This window comes from Gobius niger (genome assembly GCF_951799975.1).
Source record: "Gobius niger genome assembly, chromosome: 1".
Classification (NCBI taxonomy): domain Eukaryota; kingdom Metazoa; phylum Chordata; class Actinopteri; order Gobiiformes; family Gobiidae; genus Gobius; species Gobius niger.
The window spans coordinates 63,899,475-63,918,650 of NC_136852.1; the positions used below are offsets into that span (position 1 = coordinate 63,899,475).

At 40.9% G+C, this 19,176-nt stretch overlaps 1 protein-coding gene across 8 annotated transcripts in view; it reads left to right on the plus strand.

The window, feature by feature from the left end:
- Positions 1-19,176, plus strand: part of camk2b1 (calcium/calmodulin-dependent protein kinase (CaM kinase) II beta 1) — a 53,843-nt gene that overhangs the window by 7,656 nt on the left and 27,011 nt on the right. For 5 of the 8 annotated variants that reach the window (XM_079571883.1, XM_079571878.1, XM_079571881.1 and 2 more), the window contains exons 3-9: positions 4,593-4,652; positions 4,823-4,877; positions 6,879-6,944; positions 12,979-13,051; positions 16,880-16,982; positions 18,518-18,601; positions 18,687-18,781. In XM_079571883.1, the coding sequence (XP_079428009.1) occupies positions 4,593-4,652; positions 4,823-4,877; positions 6,879-6,944; positions 12,979-13,051; positions 16,880-16,982; positions 18,518-18,601; positions 18,687-18,781 (536 nt within the window). Of the gene's footprint in view, positions 1-4,592; positions 4,653-4,822; positions 4,878-6,878; positions 6,945-10,243; positions 10,317-12,978; positions 13,052-16,879; positions 16,983-18,517; positions 18,602-18,686; positions 18,782-19,176 lie in introns of all 8 variants that reach the window. The other 3 variants (XM_079571879.1, XM_079571882.1, XM_079571885.1) reach the window with 1 other exon arrangement.

Sequence of the window (19,176 nt, forward strand, 5' to 3'; positions counted from 1 at the left end):
GATTTCATATTTATTCATACAGTACGGAAGTGATGCTTGGTTTCCCTGTTGTGCAGTGTGAACTTGCAGTGCAGTAGAGAGTTGTGGCCTGGTTTGACCAAGCAGCCCGGGTCAGCGTCAGACGAAGGGCAGGGGGGCATTCGTTCAGCTTGTTGTTCTGTTCACATGTGATTTAAAAAACAAAACAAAAACAGACTTAATCACGCATTTCGCAAGCAAAAATTTATATGCAATAACTGCCTACTGTTGTGAATTTTTATATATTGATGCTGTCTAGGCCAACTTTTGTCAGTACTTCCTGGCTGCTGGAGGATTAGCCGTTTTTTTGTGTTCTAAAGAATTATCATTATGACAACTCCGTGGAACAAGCAATTCAACCTGAAGAGACAGAAAGGCATTAAAGGGATATTTCAGGATTTTTGACATAGGGCCTAATTTGCTAGTTATCCAGAGTGTTGCTGATTTTTGGAGGTATATTTTTTTTGTAATTCATGCAGTTCTTATATTTGAAGAGTTTCTTGGTGCTAGGCTAGTGCAAGGCTAGCGCATTTCTACGGTATCAGCTAGCCTGCATTAAAAACAGTCTGACCCGCTCCACATTTTTAACCATTTTGCATTTGAAAGAACGTATGTTTGAGCTGCATCAGCTTCGTGGTTGTATAAGCTACGCAGCGGCGGAGTGATCTGCGAGAAAATAGTCCCTCAAAATGCGATCATTCATGTGATGCAAGATCAGTTATATTCCAAAAATTATTCTATCGACACAGACATTTATATGGTTAGTCTGGTGTTATAAGTGATCTGCCTCAGGTGCACTGTGGAGTGTGTCAGACTGTTTTTAATGCAGGCTAGCTGATATCGTAGAAATGCACTAGCCTAGCGCCACGAAACTCTTCAAATATAAGAACTGCATGAATTACAAAAAAAAATATCTCCAGAAATCAGCAACACTCTGGATAACTAGGAAATGAGGCCCTATGTCAAAAATCCTGAAATATCCCTTTAAGAAAGTTTTATTGAAAGACCACGAATTATGATTGGAGCTCAGACCCCGGCGGAAGATTAATGAACGAAAGAGTTGCACGGCGTTGATGAACGATAGCCAGAATCCACCCCTGACCCTGGACACTGGTGGTGGTAGAAGAGGGGACCCGGGGAGACCAGTCGACGACGAGCAGAGCCGAGGAGAGGCCGGGCGGAGAAGGGGGTGGAGGAGGGTCGTAGCACGGCTGGGAAACGCTGAGTGATTGACTGGGGAGGCTTAAGTAGGGGATCGTGAGCGATGAGAGGCTGGAGTAGGGACGAGCGCTGCGGTGATTGGCTGAAGTGAAGGTGCGGCTTGAGCTGGGTCTGTGATTGGACGATTGAGAGCTGCCAGTGATGAGGCGATGAATGAACGCAGCTGGTTTGTCTTCCAGGTTGAATTTGCGCAGAAGCTTCATAACAATTATAAAATAAAAGGCTGTTCAAGTTTAAATATTGCTTTGTGGAAAAAATCATCCCCAATAGTTAAAAATACTACTCGCCTGCATAGTTTAGGGAAATAAAATAAATAATAAAATAACTGTCGATGCTGTTTGCTGTTTTTAGCTTCCAAATATTTAAGTGAATGTTTCCAACTTCATAAATAGCTTCCATTTGTGAATCCTTCTTTGCAAAATGCCACTTACCATTCTTAATTTTGTTCTGTTTTGTCCACTAACTTTCCATTTCCCCTGTTGTTGGTGGCCTGTATTGAGAAATAACTGTGTGAGGATTGCATATCTGCTGTGTGACGTACCAAGTGCCTGATGCACAGGTTTGAATAGATGCTGACAAATCAATTCATATTTCTTGCACCAGGTCATGTCCAAATCCATTCTGTGTGATTGGCGCTGATAAGTCCCCGTGAGAGAGAAACGATCCTCTTCACGGAGAATGACAGAACAAAATGAGTCATGACGATCACCATCTGCTTTGGCACTTCTGACCTTATCTGTACCCCCTACTGTCTCTCAAAGTTACTGCTCCACAAAGCTTATGATTTATTGTTTTGTTATCAATTTAAACTACAGTTTGTCAAGTTTATAGGCAAGCATGTTCTGAAAAGGATCAAATTCATGTATTTGTGTCGCAGCAGTTCATTTTTCAGTCTTCGCTAATATGTTAATGCCCTGAGACATTTTAATTTGAAAGCCTAAATTACAGATTTTCAAAAGCTTTTTCTTTGTGTTCCTCAATGATTTAGACTGAGCACGTCACCTCACGTAATAGGTCTAATGCTCTGTGGATGTCTGTAATCACTGTCAGTGTACAATGGTCCTCTCTTTCTGAAGTGGTGTTTGTTCTGCCTCTCCCTAAGACCTTGGAGTGGCCATCTATAGCCCGCATTTGCCATTTGTAAGCACTGGCAGAGGGCTTTGCTCATATTGATCTACAAGCTGGATAATGCTGGGATAAAGGACCCGAACATTGTCCTGCCCTGTTACTAAGTGGGTTATGCGTTTCATCGTAAGTCAATCCGCTGTAAATCCCCAGACAAATCATTGACAGACTATTGTTTTAGAAAGGATTTATTAAAGCATGTCAAAGGGCATAACAGGATTTCCTTTTTTTTCCCTTTTTTTTTTTTTACATGCACTCTAGCAGGAGCGAACTGTAAGGCTTAGGAAACGCTGGAGTGAATACCATTTCCAACACATGTAACAGAGTAACAAAGTATGTTGTCCTTGAGAAACAAAATGAAAACAATTTACAAACGGGACTTTGTCAGCTCTCGACACCGTTAACGTTTTGTCAACAATGTGTCATCCGGCTCAGATAAAGCATGGCACTTGGTCGGAGCCATTTTCATTTAGGAAGGGGTGATATAGCAGATGTATGCTCCCCTGAACTTGAGCTCCTACTATCTCTGATTCTAATTTATAATACACAAAGCAACACGACATTAGCGCCAGAGAGCACTGTATTGTTTGACAGAACAATCTGAATAATGAGGGTTTTCTTTGTCTTTGTAAAGCATCTAGTCTTTTGGTAAATTAACAGCCCCCGCGTAGTTTCTCTCCTGCTCCCTTCTCTCCTGCTCCCTTCTCCTCAGCGCTCCTCCTTTCCTGTCTCCGCCTCGCTCCTCTCATCTTCTAAGGCTGTAATCACTGGGCTTACACTTCACTGTCACTTCTCAATGTCACTGTCAGTGTGGGTGCCGGTCTCATGTGTGGCAGTCCGTGACAGCCAGGGAAGATCATGTGTGTCTTTGTCTAGCTCTCCGCTGCGTGCACATACGTGGTGGTCCAACCCCCTGCAGAGTGTGAGCGCATACTCTATGTGAGCTTTTAGACTTAGGTTGACTAGCATCCTTAAGCTTTTAAACAAGGCCGAGCGAGGATCCTGATTGAAATGCACTCATCTTTCCTATATTTGAAGCAGGTGGCATTTACTGTCAGATACTGTCAGTGTGTTGTAAAGAAGAAGTTTACTCGAAGAAACTTGAGACTCTTTAAAGCAGTACTAAGTAACTCTTGCACCTAGAGGCCATTAGCACAACTGCAGGTGTCGTAGCAAGTTGCGATTTTTTTAACTTATTAATTGTCTTGAAGAGTACATACTACACTGACAGAAAAGACAAAGGGAGAGAGGGATATTGCACATCCAATTATACAATGGAAAACATTTTTTTCACTCAAACTTGGCTGTAAATACTGTTTAAAGTGACGCTAGCCCACGGTTAGCTTGGCCATTAGCATGTTAGCTTCGTCTTTGTAATTCTATTAGTGTGTATTGGTTACTCCAGTCCGGTGGCAGTCAAGTTGCAAGCATGGTTTTCTGACCAGAGACACCAGAGGGAGATGAAAGACTCTCCAATCATCCCATAAACACTTGTATTACCCCCACAGGGACTACGAAAAGGATTTATTAAGGTAAACACGTTACTTAGTACTGCTTTAATAGTTGACCATCAAATAATTCAACCACAAGAGTTGTCAAATATTTTTCCCCCCATGTTTTACTCCATTCATCACACTAATCTTAAAAGCTCTTAAAAGAATGTTAAATTGAATTCCTCCTCCTCCATGTGCAGCCTATAGTCGAGTGGTCAAGGCTGCTTCACAAATGGTGGAACACTATTGAGTCGTCAGTGTTGTGGGTTCAATTGACTGTAAAAGTTCAAATCATAACAACGGTGCCCAAGAAGTGACTTCCAGTTTCGATCCAGCGCGCCAAAATAAAAGCACACAGCTCGTCTCATTGATTAGCTCAGCAGGTACTTGCAACATCACAAGAATATATTTAAATACACTCATTTCATGTTTTGTTTGTTAGTAGTAAGGCAGAAAGAAAGTTGACCTAATGAACTCCTGAACTAACAAAAAAGATGGTGCTTTTATTTTGGTGTGCTGGATCGAAACAGGAAGTCACTTCTTGGATGGCGTTGTTATGATTTGATGAGACAATTTGCCAAATGTCTCGCCCCCTTTCACCCCATTCTGTCCGGTCAAGTACAGCCTACAGGCCAAAAAATCCTTAGAAAACTGAAATAGTTGAAAATATGTCCTCTTACTTCTACTGAATACCATTGTTGCATTTTGAAAACATTTCCCTCTCCTCCTCTTTAGATCACCAGAAGCTGGAACGAGAAGCTCGAATTTGTCGCCTCCTAAAACACCCCAACATTGGTACGTGCATATCTTTGCATTATCATACACTGTGCATTATTAGACTAGAATCGTACACCGAGCCTCCTACATATTCATGATTAGCGAATGTATTTTAGAAGCAGATTATGCAAGAAACGTATCTATGCAACAAAAATAAAACTGTTCCTCCTTCCCTTTTTTCCCCCCAGTGCGTCTCCACGACAGTATATCAGAGGAGGGCTTCCACTACCTGCTGTTCGACTTGTAAGTCCCCTTCATGTCGCCTTTAACCGGGTTCTCCACCCATCTCAACATACACGCTTACATAATTCTATCCTATATTTGAACTTCCCCACCTCCCCTGCACTGCCACTGCCACCCACGCCTTCGCATTCATCTCTCGGCATCTTCCCTCTAGTTTCCATGGCAACGGGGCCGTATGAAAGGGGAGGGGGGAAGCGGGGTACGGAATTAAGAGAGGACCTGTTCGGAGCGTTAATATGGATTTCTGTGCTTGTAATACAATCACAGTGCCTAATGGTATAAAGTTGTTGTTTTTTTGCCAGTAAGAATTTCCAAAAGTCTAAAGTCGAGTTTGAGTCTGTTCTGCATCTCCCCGAGTTGGCGAAGTTGTGGTCAGAGTAGCATTGCTGTCAAAACACATCAGTCCAGAAGCCCAGAGAGAGAAACCTTTACCAAAACTTCAGTCACTGTCATTTGATCCATCCTCACAGGTGAAAAATCTAGGCGTGACTTTTATTCCACACAACAAAAACTTTTCTAAGATTTTTACTAGATATATCGGCCGATATATTGGCCAGCCGAAAGCCAATATTGTAAAATACCCAAATATCGGCCTGATATATTTTAATGCCAATAAAAGGACGATTTCTCCGAGAGACTTTCACATTGGAAAGAGCTCAGTCACAACTCCCTCGGCCTCAGAGGAGCTGTGAAACATTGTGATGAAAATCGGTCACAACTTGTTTGTACACCTCCGATCATATTTTATATATTTTATGAAAATCTTTTGCTTAGAATTTCAGCATCTTTAAATAGAATAAACATTACCTAATGTTTTTTTTGTTTTGGAATCTGCTGATTTTTGTCTTTAAAGGGAACATACGGAGTTTAAAAATGTTAAAGTTATGCATTTTCCTCCCCCTACATGTTCTAGCAATGTCCCAATGTGTAGAATGAGCCCAGACCTGTTCACCTCAACTGCCTCTATAATCCTGAACTGTCACTCAAAAAGAAGTTCATTCGGGTCCGAATTGCCGTCATGCACGAGCTTAATATAGAACCTGCAGTTACACGTAAGACCTGAGGTGGCAGTAGTGAGTATAAAAATGACCAACTTGCATCTAGTCCCTTTACACTCCCTCTACTAAACCTGAAGGTCCTGAAAAAATCAGCCCTCTGCCCTTAAAGTGCCCCCTGCTGTTTTAGTTCTACACTGACACATTTTACATTTCAGAACAGAGGTGGACAAACTAAGGCCTGGGGACCAAATGAGGCCCCTTTGCACTTCAATCCGGCCCACAGAACATGATCAATCAATATACTGTGGGGAAAAAAAAGGATTTGGTCAGTTCGCCATAGACTTCCTATTGAATTTTGGCCAAATACTTTTTTCCCCTAATGTACATTGCCTCAAACCATTAATGTTTTCACAGACATAAAGAAAGATAATGCGTAACTGCAGCAATTCTGTTGCCCTTTTGAATATGTTTAGGAGTTTACAGTCTGTATGATAATAGTTTAAAACAACCCAATTTGCAACTGGACCGGCCCTCATGGGAAGTTCAAAACTCCAATGTGGCCCTCGCATCAAAAAGTTTGTCCATACCTGGTTTAGAAGCATCATGCACAGGATTATTGACAAGACATTTGTAAAAATTAACCAAAAATGTCACCACATTGGCATTACACCATTGGCTCCCTGTGTGTTGCAGGAAGGAGTTTAAGATTCTTTTAATGGTTTTTAGTTTTAATGGTATGTTTCAGAATTACTTTTACTCTATGAACCTTTGCGGCCCCTCTGGCACTATTGATTGAAGTTTACTGCATTATTGTTTTGGTCGTTTTTGTCTCTTGTCTGTACGGCAGATCTTTCCTAAAAAGCTGTGGGCGTGTGCTCTCTCGCTCTGTCTGAATACTTTAGTCTGTGGCTTCATACAAGCGTAATATTATTTGTTGTACCACATTGCAGACATTTTTGAATAAATGTTTTAGTGTGAACTCTGAATCTTTTCTTGCACACAGGGTGACCGGAGGTGAACTCTTTGAAGACATTGTAGCCAGAGAATACTACAGTGAGGCAGATGCAAGGTACAAGCCCGACTTTTCAAGCCACTTATTTGTCCCGGAGTCTGTGTCTACTGTTGTGTGTGTTTACTTCCCCTGTCCCCTTTGTTCTTTCTACTCCTGCTCTTGCTCCTGCTCTTCCCTCTTTCCTTACAACTTTCCTTTTTCTAGCACTACCTGCATTGTTATATGAATCCATTGCCTAATATTGACATCCCATGGTTTCCATCCACACATTGTCTTTATTCTTTGTAATAATAGTTTACGTTGTTATGTGGATTACAAGAACATGCATTACCACATACGAGTAGTTTGGTCTTTTTACGTTGTCACTACTTTGTAAGTTGACTTTTACTATATATCGTATTAATATTGACATACCCATGTGACCAGTCCAGTAGAGCAACAGGCTAGGAAGTGCACTGTACAGTACTCATGCCACAATCATGACACTTGAATTATGAAACCTTCATTACATTTTATTGGAAAACATTGGCTTTGGTTTGTTTTCTCTGCTAGTCATATATTAACATGCCTCCTTGTGGTTTTCGATAATGAACCGTAATGAGCTGTTATCTGTAAGGAAGTCATAAAATGGAAATTATTTTCTCCTGTTCCCATGAGGATTTTTGATTCAGCTACTACTGTATATAAGAATGGTGTTCTGGTAGTAAACATAATGTGGCTTGATAGGACGATGACAGCAGCTGCTGCTGTAATGTCTGGCAGCAGCAGCAGCGGGTGGCTCACATGTCGCTCAGTGAAAAGGTCAGAGACCACAATGTTTTATCAGTTCTTAACAATAGATTTGCTGCTGCTAATAGTAGACGTAAATATTGTGAGCCATACTGGATTACATGAAGTCATTTCACACATGCATTGAGACTTGGCAAACCAATTTGAACACTGGTTAGAGTAAACTTTCTACACTCAAACATATACTCTGCTTTAATATCCTGCTCTGTCACTTTGAAGTATGTCTGTGAAGTGCTTTTTCCCCGTTGAACTGTCATACACATGTTATTCAAATGTACCCTTCCCTTTTCTTTTGAATGTCAGTCATTGAGGCCATTAGTGTTCTTTCCTCTCACACCCTTGGAGACCAGCCAGAAGTGGGACTTTAATTAGCTCCAGTAATTAGTCATGCGCGCCGCACACCATAGGCACACGTGCACCTTTGAAACTGTGCCACATCTCACTCTGTCGCCCCCTATATCCAACTGATTTTCCACCTGATGCTACAGTCAATCAACATCATTAAAGGGGACAGATCCTTTTTGTCGGTAATTATGCAACTCTGTATTCATGTTCATCAGAGGGAGTAGACCAGTGTAGACGAGGCTTTTAACCGTGCGTTTTGGCATAATGTTTTGGGCACAACAGTTGCATCCACTTTGTCTTTAAAGTTTGGTAGCTTTACTGCTTTATTCAACATCGAAGAAGGTGGTGCCGTCTACACTGGCCGTGCAAACTCGCTATTGGCCTTTCCCCTCATATGTCATATTCAATTTAGCGGCGCACACGTCTTGCTCAGTCAGTGTGATGGACCCAGCACATTTTTACAACCAGCCGCTCAGAAACACAGGAGTCTTGAAATGACATGAAGTGAGTGATGAAGATACTGTCTGTCACAATCAGGTTAATGCTCACAGCCACGGGTGCTTTCAGTGGCTCCTTGGCTCTCTAGAAATGTTTTTTATGTAATATAGTGTAATATATATAAAAAGAAAAGAAAATCTAATTGTGATTGCCGTAGTCTTAGTTTGTCTGTTAGATTTCTCCATTAACATCTTTACTCTCAGCTGAACCGAGCACATTTTCTCCAGTTTGGCTTTATCCAAATCTAAAAGCTTCCTGAAAAAAGCGCCGAAATAGCAAAAAAAAAAAAAAGAGACAAAAACGCGGAGTAAAACGCAACAAAAAAGCGACAAAAACATGACAAAAATGCAAACCATAGAATCATCAAGTGGCAAAAAAGTAGCAAAAAAGTGAAGTAAAGAAAAAAAGTGGCAACAAAAAGACACAAAAGAGTAACAAAAGTGGCAAAAAAGTAAAGGGAAAAGACCTGTTTAAATGAGTTTTGTAGGTCTTTGAAATGAGGCATGACCCTGGCCTATAGACTGTGACTAATTAATTGATTAATTGATTAATCGGTTGGCTGTGAGTGGTGTATGAAAATGGTATTTAAATTTTTTTCCAAATCACATTAAGTTAAAGTTGCATCAATTGAGGACGTGTAGATGGAGGAAACTAGGCTCTTAGAGCCAATTCTGCTTTCTGATTTTTAGCTCTATTTGAGTCGATTACTAAAATAGTTGTCAACTATTTCAATAATAGATTAGTTGTTTCAGCCCTACCTTTTGGATTTGGGTAAAGCTGAACTGAAGAAAATGTGCTCGGTTAAGGCGGAGGTTAAGAGGTTTAAGAATATGTCCTGAATTGTTGTTGTCCTTTGATGGCTCAGATATTTCCCCAATTCCTTTTTACATCATCAGAATCTAGGTTCATACCTTATTTAGCTGTCTTAATGACAGCTAATACCTGATTTAGTTGTCTTAATGACAGCTAAATAAGGTATGAACCGTTCCCTTTCCCAAATAGCTTTCACATTCTTGATTGCTTTTCATGTTTGTATTACCTTTCGGTCCAATGGAGCTCAGGTTGTTCCAATACCGATTTTATACCGATGTCTTTACCACTTGATGCTGTGGGTAGCAGTTACTGAGGGCACAGACTTTGTTTATTATGCATTATTAAGCATGCACTCTTGAGTTTAGCCTCTTTTTGTAAGCCGGAAGTGCTGAAAAAAAAAAAACAATCCTAATTTGAAGTGAGTACTGAAGTGTCCTGATAGTCACCCATAGACTCAGCACTTTAATCACGTTACAATAAAGCTAGTTTGGAGTACGTGATGTGAAAAAGCGTGACATCGCTCCAGCAGCCAGCCGCCTATGACTCATCCTCATCCTAAACATAACTGTTCCATTATCTTCATCTATTATTATCTCTTTGCCCCACTTTTTTTTTTCCAGTTCGAGACATTTTCTCCTAACCCTCTCTCCCTCACTTCCCTGTCCTTCTTCCCCCTCTCTCTCTCTGGTGTTGTGTCTGACACTCTGTTCTGCTGTAGAGCTACACTTGTCTCTCATCTTGTTTTATTAAAAAGCTACACAACTTCATCTCTCCACTCCTATCCCCCGTTTTTCTCTTTCTTCACTCATCCGATCCTCCCCTCCTTTGCCCTTGCGACCTGTTGACCACTACGCCCTTCACTCCTGTCCCAACCGCCCCCTCTCCCCCCTCTCTCTGTTTTGTCTTCACAGTCACTGTATCCATCAGATTCTAGACAGTGTCCATCACATTCACCAACATGACATAGTGCACAGGGACCTTAAGGTTAGTACATGTAGAGGGGCATCTGCATCCCACCCCCCCATCCTGCCTGCACCTAACCTCCTCTGACCCCGTCCCCTTTTCCTTTCCTCCCTCTGTCCCGTCGGTCTTTGTCGTCCCGTTAGCTGCCTGTTTGACGTCTGCCTGTCTGGAAATGCTCGCTCATGTTTTGCTTAAAAAACAAACAAAAAAACGACTGTATTGTATTTCATATCATTAGATTATGCCTCTACATTTTATCCCCCCATGAACAAACACACACTCACACACAAATCTCCTGCTGCACTGACTTTTTGTGAATCAATGAACAAACCTGTAGCAGCGATAACAAATGTCACCGCTTGCACCTGCTGTACTGCCGGTAGTCCCCGCAAAGGAGCCACTGAAATCCAGAAATCAATAAAGATGCCAGTAAATATCACGTCTGACATCCTACGCTCCAAGCTTCGAATGGTGGATTGTTACAGTATGTCTTGGAGCGGGAGGTTTATCAGTGGAGCAAAGAATGGTGTCAAAAATCTCTAAAGAATTGATGTTATGATTTTGTGGTTTTAATATGGCAAATCTAGTTAGTGTAACGAAAAAAACAAAGCACAAAAGGGACATGAATGATTTCTCTTCTCACCTGATGATGATTATAGATGCACAAATCCAGCTTCTTTTTTTTTTTTTTTTTACCTCCCACACTGATACTGATACTGTTTTGATCAGTCTGTTGACCATGTAAGGAAATTGGTTTGCAGTGTGTGAAAAACATTCAACAATGACAGGACTTTTCTGCACTTAAAAGGCTGAGGCCTAGACCTTTGGATCAAGCTGCATTGCAAAGATACTAAACTATAGTCCTATCAGTAACTGCAACAGTGTTTCATTTCTAAAATGCATACATTGTGAGACATTAAACCATAATGTATGGGGTGAAACAACCACATTTTAAGAGCCTCCCGGTTTAACTCGCAATTGCTCCTTAATGAATGAAAAATACTGTATGCTTTTAGGGCCAGGACAACAAAATTGTTGGCTACTGTGGAATTTGTTTTATAATTTCAAACCCACATTTAAAGCAGTACTAAGTAACTCATGCCCCTAGAGGCCATAAGCGGCACTGCAGGTGTCGTAGCATGTTGCGTTTTTTTACTCATTAATTGTCCGTGAGAGTAAATACTACACTGACAGAAAAGACAAAGGGAGAGAGGGATATTGTACATCCAATTACACAACGGAGATAATTTTTTTCACTCAAACTTCGCTGTAAATACTACCCACAGTTAGCTTTGCCTGTTAGCTTGTTAGCTTCTTCTTCATGATTCCTTTAGTGTGTATCGGTGACTCCAACCCGGTGGCAGTCAAGTTGTAATTGTGGTTTTCTGGCCAGAGACACCGGGGGAGTTGAAAGACCCCCCAATCATTCCATTAAACACTTGCATTACCCCTAGAGGGACAACAAAAAGGACTTATTAAAGTAAACAAGTCACTTAGTACTGCTTTAAAATCTTTCAAATGCATTTATTCCGCTGTGTGTTGGAGACTTGAGAGCACGTCGAGCCACAGTCTGTGTCAGTGCAGCTGTGCATCTCCAGGTGGAATGAATTCACTAGAGACACATTTAACCTTTCAGCAGTTAGTTCAATAAAAAACAGTATAGTTTTCCGTTGTTATTATATTCTGTGACGTTTCACACATTTTGCTGAAATTGTGTCTATTTTAATATCTATCTACCTCTTCTTTCTTGCTAGAATCAAAGCCTTGAGTATTTTAGCTCTGTGTTGTCGAAAATATCGATACTTGAATACTATCGGTAGATGTAGTATCAAAACTTTATAGTCAATTTGAGCAGATATCAGTACTTTACTGTTTTTTCCTATGTCTCAGACTTCCTCCACTCACTCTACTTCCACCTGTACAGTATGAGAACTATAGAACTGGTAAAAAGGGACTAGCAAAACTATGAACCAATTTAAAAAGGTGTTTCTTCCCGCATAGTGTTGCAATTGGATTTGAATGTTTAATACCCTAACTACTGTACTTCAGAAAGATATATCTATGCTTTATTAAAAAGATAACGGTCAGTGCACAGGTAATCTGCAGCTCATGTTCTCTCTAACATAGAGCTGCCTTTGCTATTAAATCACATTGCATTATTCACAGTTCATCCTCTACTCCAAGTGTTTGACCTGGTCTTGTACAGACATGCATTTAATCTGACGCTTTTACGTTTATACGTCTGGAAAACAAACAAACAATGGCTGCAAGTTGTTTTCCAGTTCCTTATACCCTCTGTACTGCTTGAGTGACATATATTGTAGGCCTTCCACTTGCAATGGTTAGAGATAGTGAGAATTGTTCAGACAAATTAGTATAGGGTGTAGGAGTTGTAGAAGCAATAAACACATGAACCCTCTGAACTCACATATGACACCATTATTTGCAATGTAGCAGAGTTGGTTAATAGGCTGTATATTTGCCATTAGAAGTGTTTTAGGCCATAGTTATTGGAGAACAAAACAGAAGAGTCCCCTATGAATCCCACCTTTCTCCTATTAAACTTCTGCCATGGCACATATCCTCCCCTGAGTCCCAACTCCTCTCCCCCTGTACCTGGCTTGTGCACGGGATTGTAGAGCTGCTTATACTAACATGCGCCCCCCCTGGTGTTTGCATGCAGTCATTGCATCCAGCAGATCTTGGAGGCGGTGCTTCACTGCCATCAAATGGGCGTGGTGCACCGGGACCTGAAGGTGAGTCAAAGGGGCCGGTCTCCCACAACGTAGCTGTGGGTTCTCTTCTGTGTGTGTCGCTCTCTACACGTCTAGTACATGTGTGTCTGGCTTGTAATGTCAATGTAGTGTGACATACAGTGCTACACTTCAGCAAGGAAGTAATGTGCAGCAGTTGGTTGTTTTTGCTAGTGTCGGCTTTGTTGGCTGTTGTTCATTTATTTGTTTATGGTTGACATAGTGACAGACCATTGTAGTAGATACATACGGCATCTCAGGGAACGCCCACAAAAGGGCACAGTCGAGGGACGAAGAGGAAGAACAACTATTTCACCTATCGGTTAAAAAATTGGAGACCGCCATGTCGGATTCAATGGCACATATAGGACACAACAGACACAACCAGGCCACGCTGTATCAACCGTGTGTGTTGATTGGCTAAGAACGGCGTCACATGACTTGCAGTGGCCACTTTGACCGATTACTCCACCACTACTGTTGTGGATGTTTTTTTTCTTTTTACCAAATACAGAATGCTAACCTTAGCTTCATGCTACAAGCTAACTTTTTACTTCTAATGAACAATTAAATCTGTTAAAATATTCATAATGGCCTGATTTTGACTTGACTTTAGTCGTATGTGCTAAATATACTTGTATTCTGCCAGAAAGCATCCATACCTCCTAGTAAGACAGGTTGCCAACAGTCTCTATATGTTTGTAAGTGACATCACGCACAATAATAAACTACTTCACAACTGTTGAGAGTTACATTGACTAACACAGCAAAAACTGTTCTACACCTAATTCGAACAACATAGCTCACCATTTTGCCTGGTAAAATGAAGATATTTTTATGAATTCAATTCTATTGTGTATGGAAAAAAAAGATAATTAATGCCACAAAAGCATTGCTAATGAAAATCTGGAGGAAATGTAATGAAACCCCATTATAGTGAATAGGGCTTAAGTTACGTTGGACCTGGAAGTGGAGCGATCACATCATCTAAGTGTGCCGTCACGACTTCCGCTTCCGATGCCAGAAAAACTCTTAAAAACAACCCTCAATATTTCTGAAACTCAACAGAGAGTTGCTGACCCTACTTATTTCTCAGACTCATTAGCAAAAATGCCGCACCTACTGTTAAAAATGTAATATTTACCAAAGTTGGTACTTCCGGGGTTAGCGTAGCTGCTGCGCTGTTAGCATTTTTCGCCGCTAACTCGGACGTACCGTTTTTGTTAAATTTTACTTTTATAGCAGTAGGTACAGCATTTTTGGCTAATGGGCCTGATAAATAAGTATGTTCAGTAACTCTCCATTGAGTTTCAGAAATATTTATTGTGGTATTAAAGAGTTTTTTGTAGTTTCTCGCACATCTGCGGACCCGGAAGTAGAGCTGTGACGTCACCACTTAACAAACGTATAGGGCTGCAACAAGATGCAACACAATCAAAATTGCAATGTAAATGGTTGTAGTGCTGCTATAAATATGGTAATCTGATCCGATCTACAAACAACAGAGTGATACCGATTTGAAAGACCTGCACCTTGGATCTGAACGTAGACATACATTTTTAGTTCATTTTAAATTAAACGACATGACCAAATATTCGGCACTGCTTCAAATAGAGACCATTTACATTCACCACAGGCTCTGTCTCAACCATATTTCTGTGTTTCTTCCCCCGCTGCCTCCCCGTCAAGCTGACAGACCACTGACTCTGCAACATTTAGCAACAGGCTTTTTCTGAGCGCGGCCGTCGCAGTCGATAAATCCATTTGCTGTGGCCCCTGAGGATTGTTAATGTGACACGGCTTTATTTACTGCTCCCAGAGAGTAGTTTAGTATTGATCACCACATGCAGCGTGAGGCAAATTGCTTCTATAGATTAGTGACTAGCCACGGTTCTTTAAAGTGATGGCTAGTTTTATATCATCATCAGGCAGTTTATTTTAGAGTTAATTACAAAGGGATTACCAGATGACATGTCCAAGGCAAATTTATTCCTTGGGGATGTCCTGTGCATTATGATGGAGAATTGCAATGCTATAGTGTTCTGTATGTCATGTCTTGTCTGTTTAGTCCAATGCGTTTGTCATCTCGAACTGCTCCACGCAAATGTCAATCTTGGCATTCCACCAGACGGTGTTTATCAGAACTGTTGTGGCTATTTCTTTATTTAGCTGAGACGCCGATCTAGTTTCACACCCAGGCATTGGGGAGCATTTCATGCAATAGGTCATAGTGTGATGACTGAGGACAGCCTGGGTGACAAGATCACTCAAATTAGGAATTGGGTTATGGCATATGAAAAGTCAACACAGTCGTAAAAATAGATTCATGTAGGCTTGCTTTATATGACGTTTGTGGGTTTGCAGCAGACATGCATTGTCTTTACCTCAGTGCTTTCTTTCACCCTTCGTGATCTTGCTTCATGTGCCATAGATCCACATTTCAAAGTTGCACTGTTCCTTTCAGGTGATCAGTAGTCAATCCTACAATGGGAGCATGTAACTTACTACATCTGGCCTGACCTTTGTTTACCTAATACCAAAACCTACTGATCAGTCTCTTTCCTTTTCTAAAATCTCTCCGAACAGATGCAAAAGAAAACAACAACAGCTCTATAAATTATCATTAGTAACTCTCATCATCTCTTCTTTATTATCATCATTAACTCTCTCTTAAACTTGTTACATTGTACAGATAGTGAAGTAATGAAGCGGTCTTTTCTTTTGAGCACCCTCTTAGGCTCTTGAATACGCCTTTCAAGTGACTCACTGTGTGTGTACTGTACCTTGACTGTTTACGTCTGTCCTTTGCACGTGCCTACAGCATAGCCCCTACAGTGTTAAAAGGTCATGTTTGCTTGTTTATTTCCGTTTGCTCTGTATGTTTTACGTTGCATTTTCGTGCCTTTACGGCATTAGCGCTTGCCTCAGTCAATCCGCCCACACGGACTTTCAAGCATGATCTTCCTGCTGCAGTGTTTGCAACTTCTGACTTATTGTTGGATAATAGAGCGGCACAAGTTAGCTGCAAGGTTGTTTTTTTTCTTTTCTTTAGGTTTTTAAGTACATTTTTAGCATTCATAGCAAAACAAATTAGTACGGTGGCTGCTGAAGTAAGAAGGAAGAAGATGGCATACAAAAGACACAGTGCTGCAGTGCAGGGGAGGCAGCGACACTAAGCCTAAACATAGTATAATCTTCGAGCGCTAACTGTGACTGCACACTTAGGCTAATCTCCCCAGGAAACCTCTCCGTCATTGACTTTTTGATACTTCCTTTTATTGCTGGAGTGCATTATTTGTCACTCACGATTTCCACATCCCTCTGCAGTCGTTGATTAAGCGAATTTACAGAATTACGGCGCGCCATTGGGAATAGATGCCCATTATTAGAGCCCTCTTCTGACAGAGAATAATGAGGCTGGCTGCGTTTTCTGGGCCACCGAGATGGAGCCTATAGACCACAGCATGCCACAGGAGATGCCGAACAAAAAAGAAGTGCACACAGCCCGGATTTAACCTTCTGCTGCAACACTAGCGGTTCCAATGCAGCATCATCCAATAAATGGAGATTGTGGCATTAGTGGGGAGATGGGTAGAGCAGCCAAAACGTAGGAGTCAGGTAAAATGGAGTGATCAAATGTGTTACTTAAGTAGAAGTTAAACAATTACTTCATAAAATTAAAAATTACATTCACTTGTCGCTGAATACTACCTGCCTTTTTTGCATTAGTGTTTGTGAGTAACTTGCATGATCCTTCTCTGAGTAGAAAAATCTTTAGCAGGTGCTGTATAAGTATAACTAACATTATTTTCTTTATTGACCTTTGCCCAGCCCGAGAACCTGCTCCTGGCAAGTAAATGCAAGAATGCAGCGGTAAAACTGGCGGACTTCGGCCTGGCCATTGAGGTTCAGGGAGACCAACAGGCTTGGTTTGGTGGGTACTGATTGAAGAACGAGCATAGTTGTGAAGGATGCTGATGTCTTGCAAATAACTTAAAGCCACACCGCGTAGAATGTTCCCCCAATAGATAAAATTTAAATACAAGTATATATTTTATGACAGATATTTTCATCATTGGAAAATACCTCATAAATGTACAGACAGACATGTGCTTTTGTTGTGAGCGGCTCAGCTCTCTTAAGACATGACTGTAACTTAACTGGGAGTGGGTACGTCTCCAGCTCGTCACCATAGAGATGTGACTAAAGGTAAATAATATAAATAATTTAAATAGGTTAGGAACTCAACTGAATCCTTTCTTTGATTACTCACTGCAGAAATAGCATTTTCTGTGTTGAGCTGTGTTTTGTACTGATGGCAACAGTATAGTCAAGTGTGCCTTTAATGCATACAACATAATATGTAAGTGGTGCACAGGAGATATGAAATAATGATTACCTGCTCCCATTGTTAGATATAAGAAGAAAAAAAAACTACTATCTTTGGGCATAAACACATCGGGAGTAAACAGACACCTGACTGTTACAGGTTTCACACTTATCTTTATTGTGAGACTTCAGACACTTCAGAATAAGATATTAATAGGAAACATTTACAAACAAGTATATCACTAATACAAAACTTATAATGGGTTAAATGTGAATAAACGTTTGCAATCAAAGACCTGGTGTCATTGTAAAGTGTTCGTCAATACTTGGGCCATGGTGAGATTGCATAATAATAATAATAATCAACAGGCGTATTTGTAAAACATTTTTCAACATTTGGTTTTATTTCTGAAAGTAAACAAAGCAATTCCAACACCAAGGGCCGAATCACCGAATTGACTTCGTGCATAACTTCAAATCATAACAACAACGCCCAAAAAGTGACTTCCTGTTTTGATCCATCACGCCAAAATAAAACCACCATCTTATTCATTAGTTCAACACTTCATTTGTTTAACTTTCTTTATGCCTAACTGATAACAGACAAAACACTTACAATGTGTGTATTCAATTATATTCTTGTTATGTTGCAAGTACCTGCTGAAGTAATCAATAAGACGAGCTCTGTGCTTTTATTTTGGCGCGCTGGATTGAAACAGGAAGCCACTTCTTGGGCGGCGTAGGTATGATTTGAAGTTATGCGCAGAGTCAATTGTAGATCAAAGTAAAGGACCACTTCTCCAAACGTTTTAACAGAATTGAAAGTATTTTCCACATTTTTAAGAGTAGTTTGCCAGGTATGTGATCTCTGATTTGTGTACCAATATTTCTCAAAATCATCTTGAGGGCCAGAGGTTCTTTGCCTGGAGGGCCAGATTTTGCCCTCGGGCCTGACGTTGCCTACCCCTGACATATCTTTATCATAAACTTAACATTTACTCATACTTAATTCTTTGTTATTCCAATATTCGTACATAATAATAATAATAATAATAATAGTAATAATATAATACTGGAAAATGGTTTATAGGTATGACCTTATCTTCCATCTAATCGTGTGTGTGTGTCATTGCCATACAGGGTTTGCTGGCACACCGGGGTATCTCTCCCCTGAAGTGTTGAGAAAGGAGGCATATGGCAAGCCCGTGGACATCTGGGCCTGTGGTGAGTAGCTGCAAACATTGATGACACAAAGGTCTCTGAGGCAGAAATATATGTCCATTTCTGTGCGTGTGTGTGTGTGTGTCAGGGGTGATCCTATACATCCTGCTGGTGGGGTATCCTCCTTTCTGGGACGAGGACCAGCACAAGCTGTACCAACAGATCAAGGCTGGGGCATACGACGTGAGTGCTGTGCTCTCTCGCTCCCTCTCTTCCTCACGCTTTACTGGAAGGTCCCAAATCTCCTCGCTGGCCTCATTCCTTGCTCCTTGTGGTTATGCAACTGTTGCCTCATTCATATTTCAGGGGGTACAAGATAGTGAGGTGTGCCTTATCTCAGGGTTAGCAGCGAAGTGAGGAGATGGAGCAGGCACTGATTCTGCAGTAGTGATTCACAGAAAACGCTCTGGAGGAGGAAATGGCCATTTATTTTTCACCTCTACCCCTTCCTTTAAATGTAGGGGTCAAAGATGGGGCTTTTTCCAATATTTATGGGAATTATGGGCACACCACTAGACACCATGTGTTTGCAGACCCGACATTTATGATGTGATCAATCGTCATGGCTCCAGAGAATT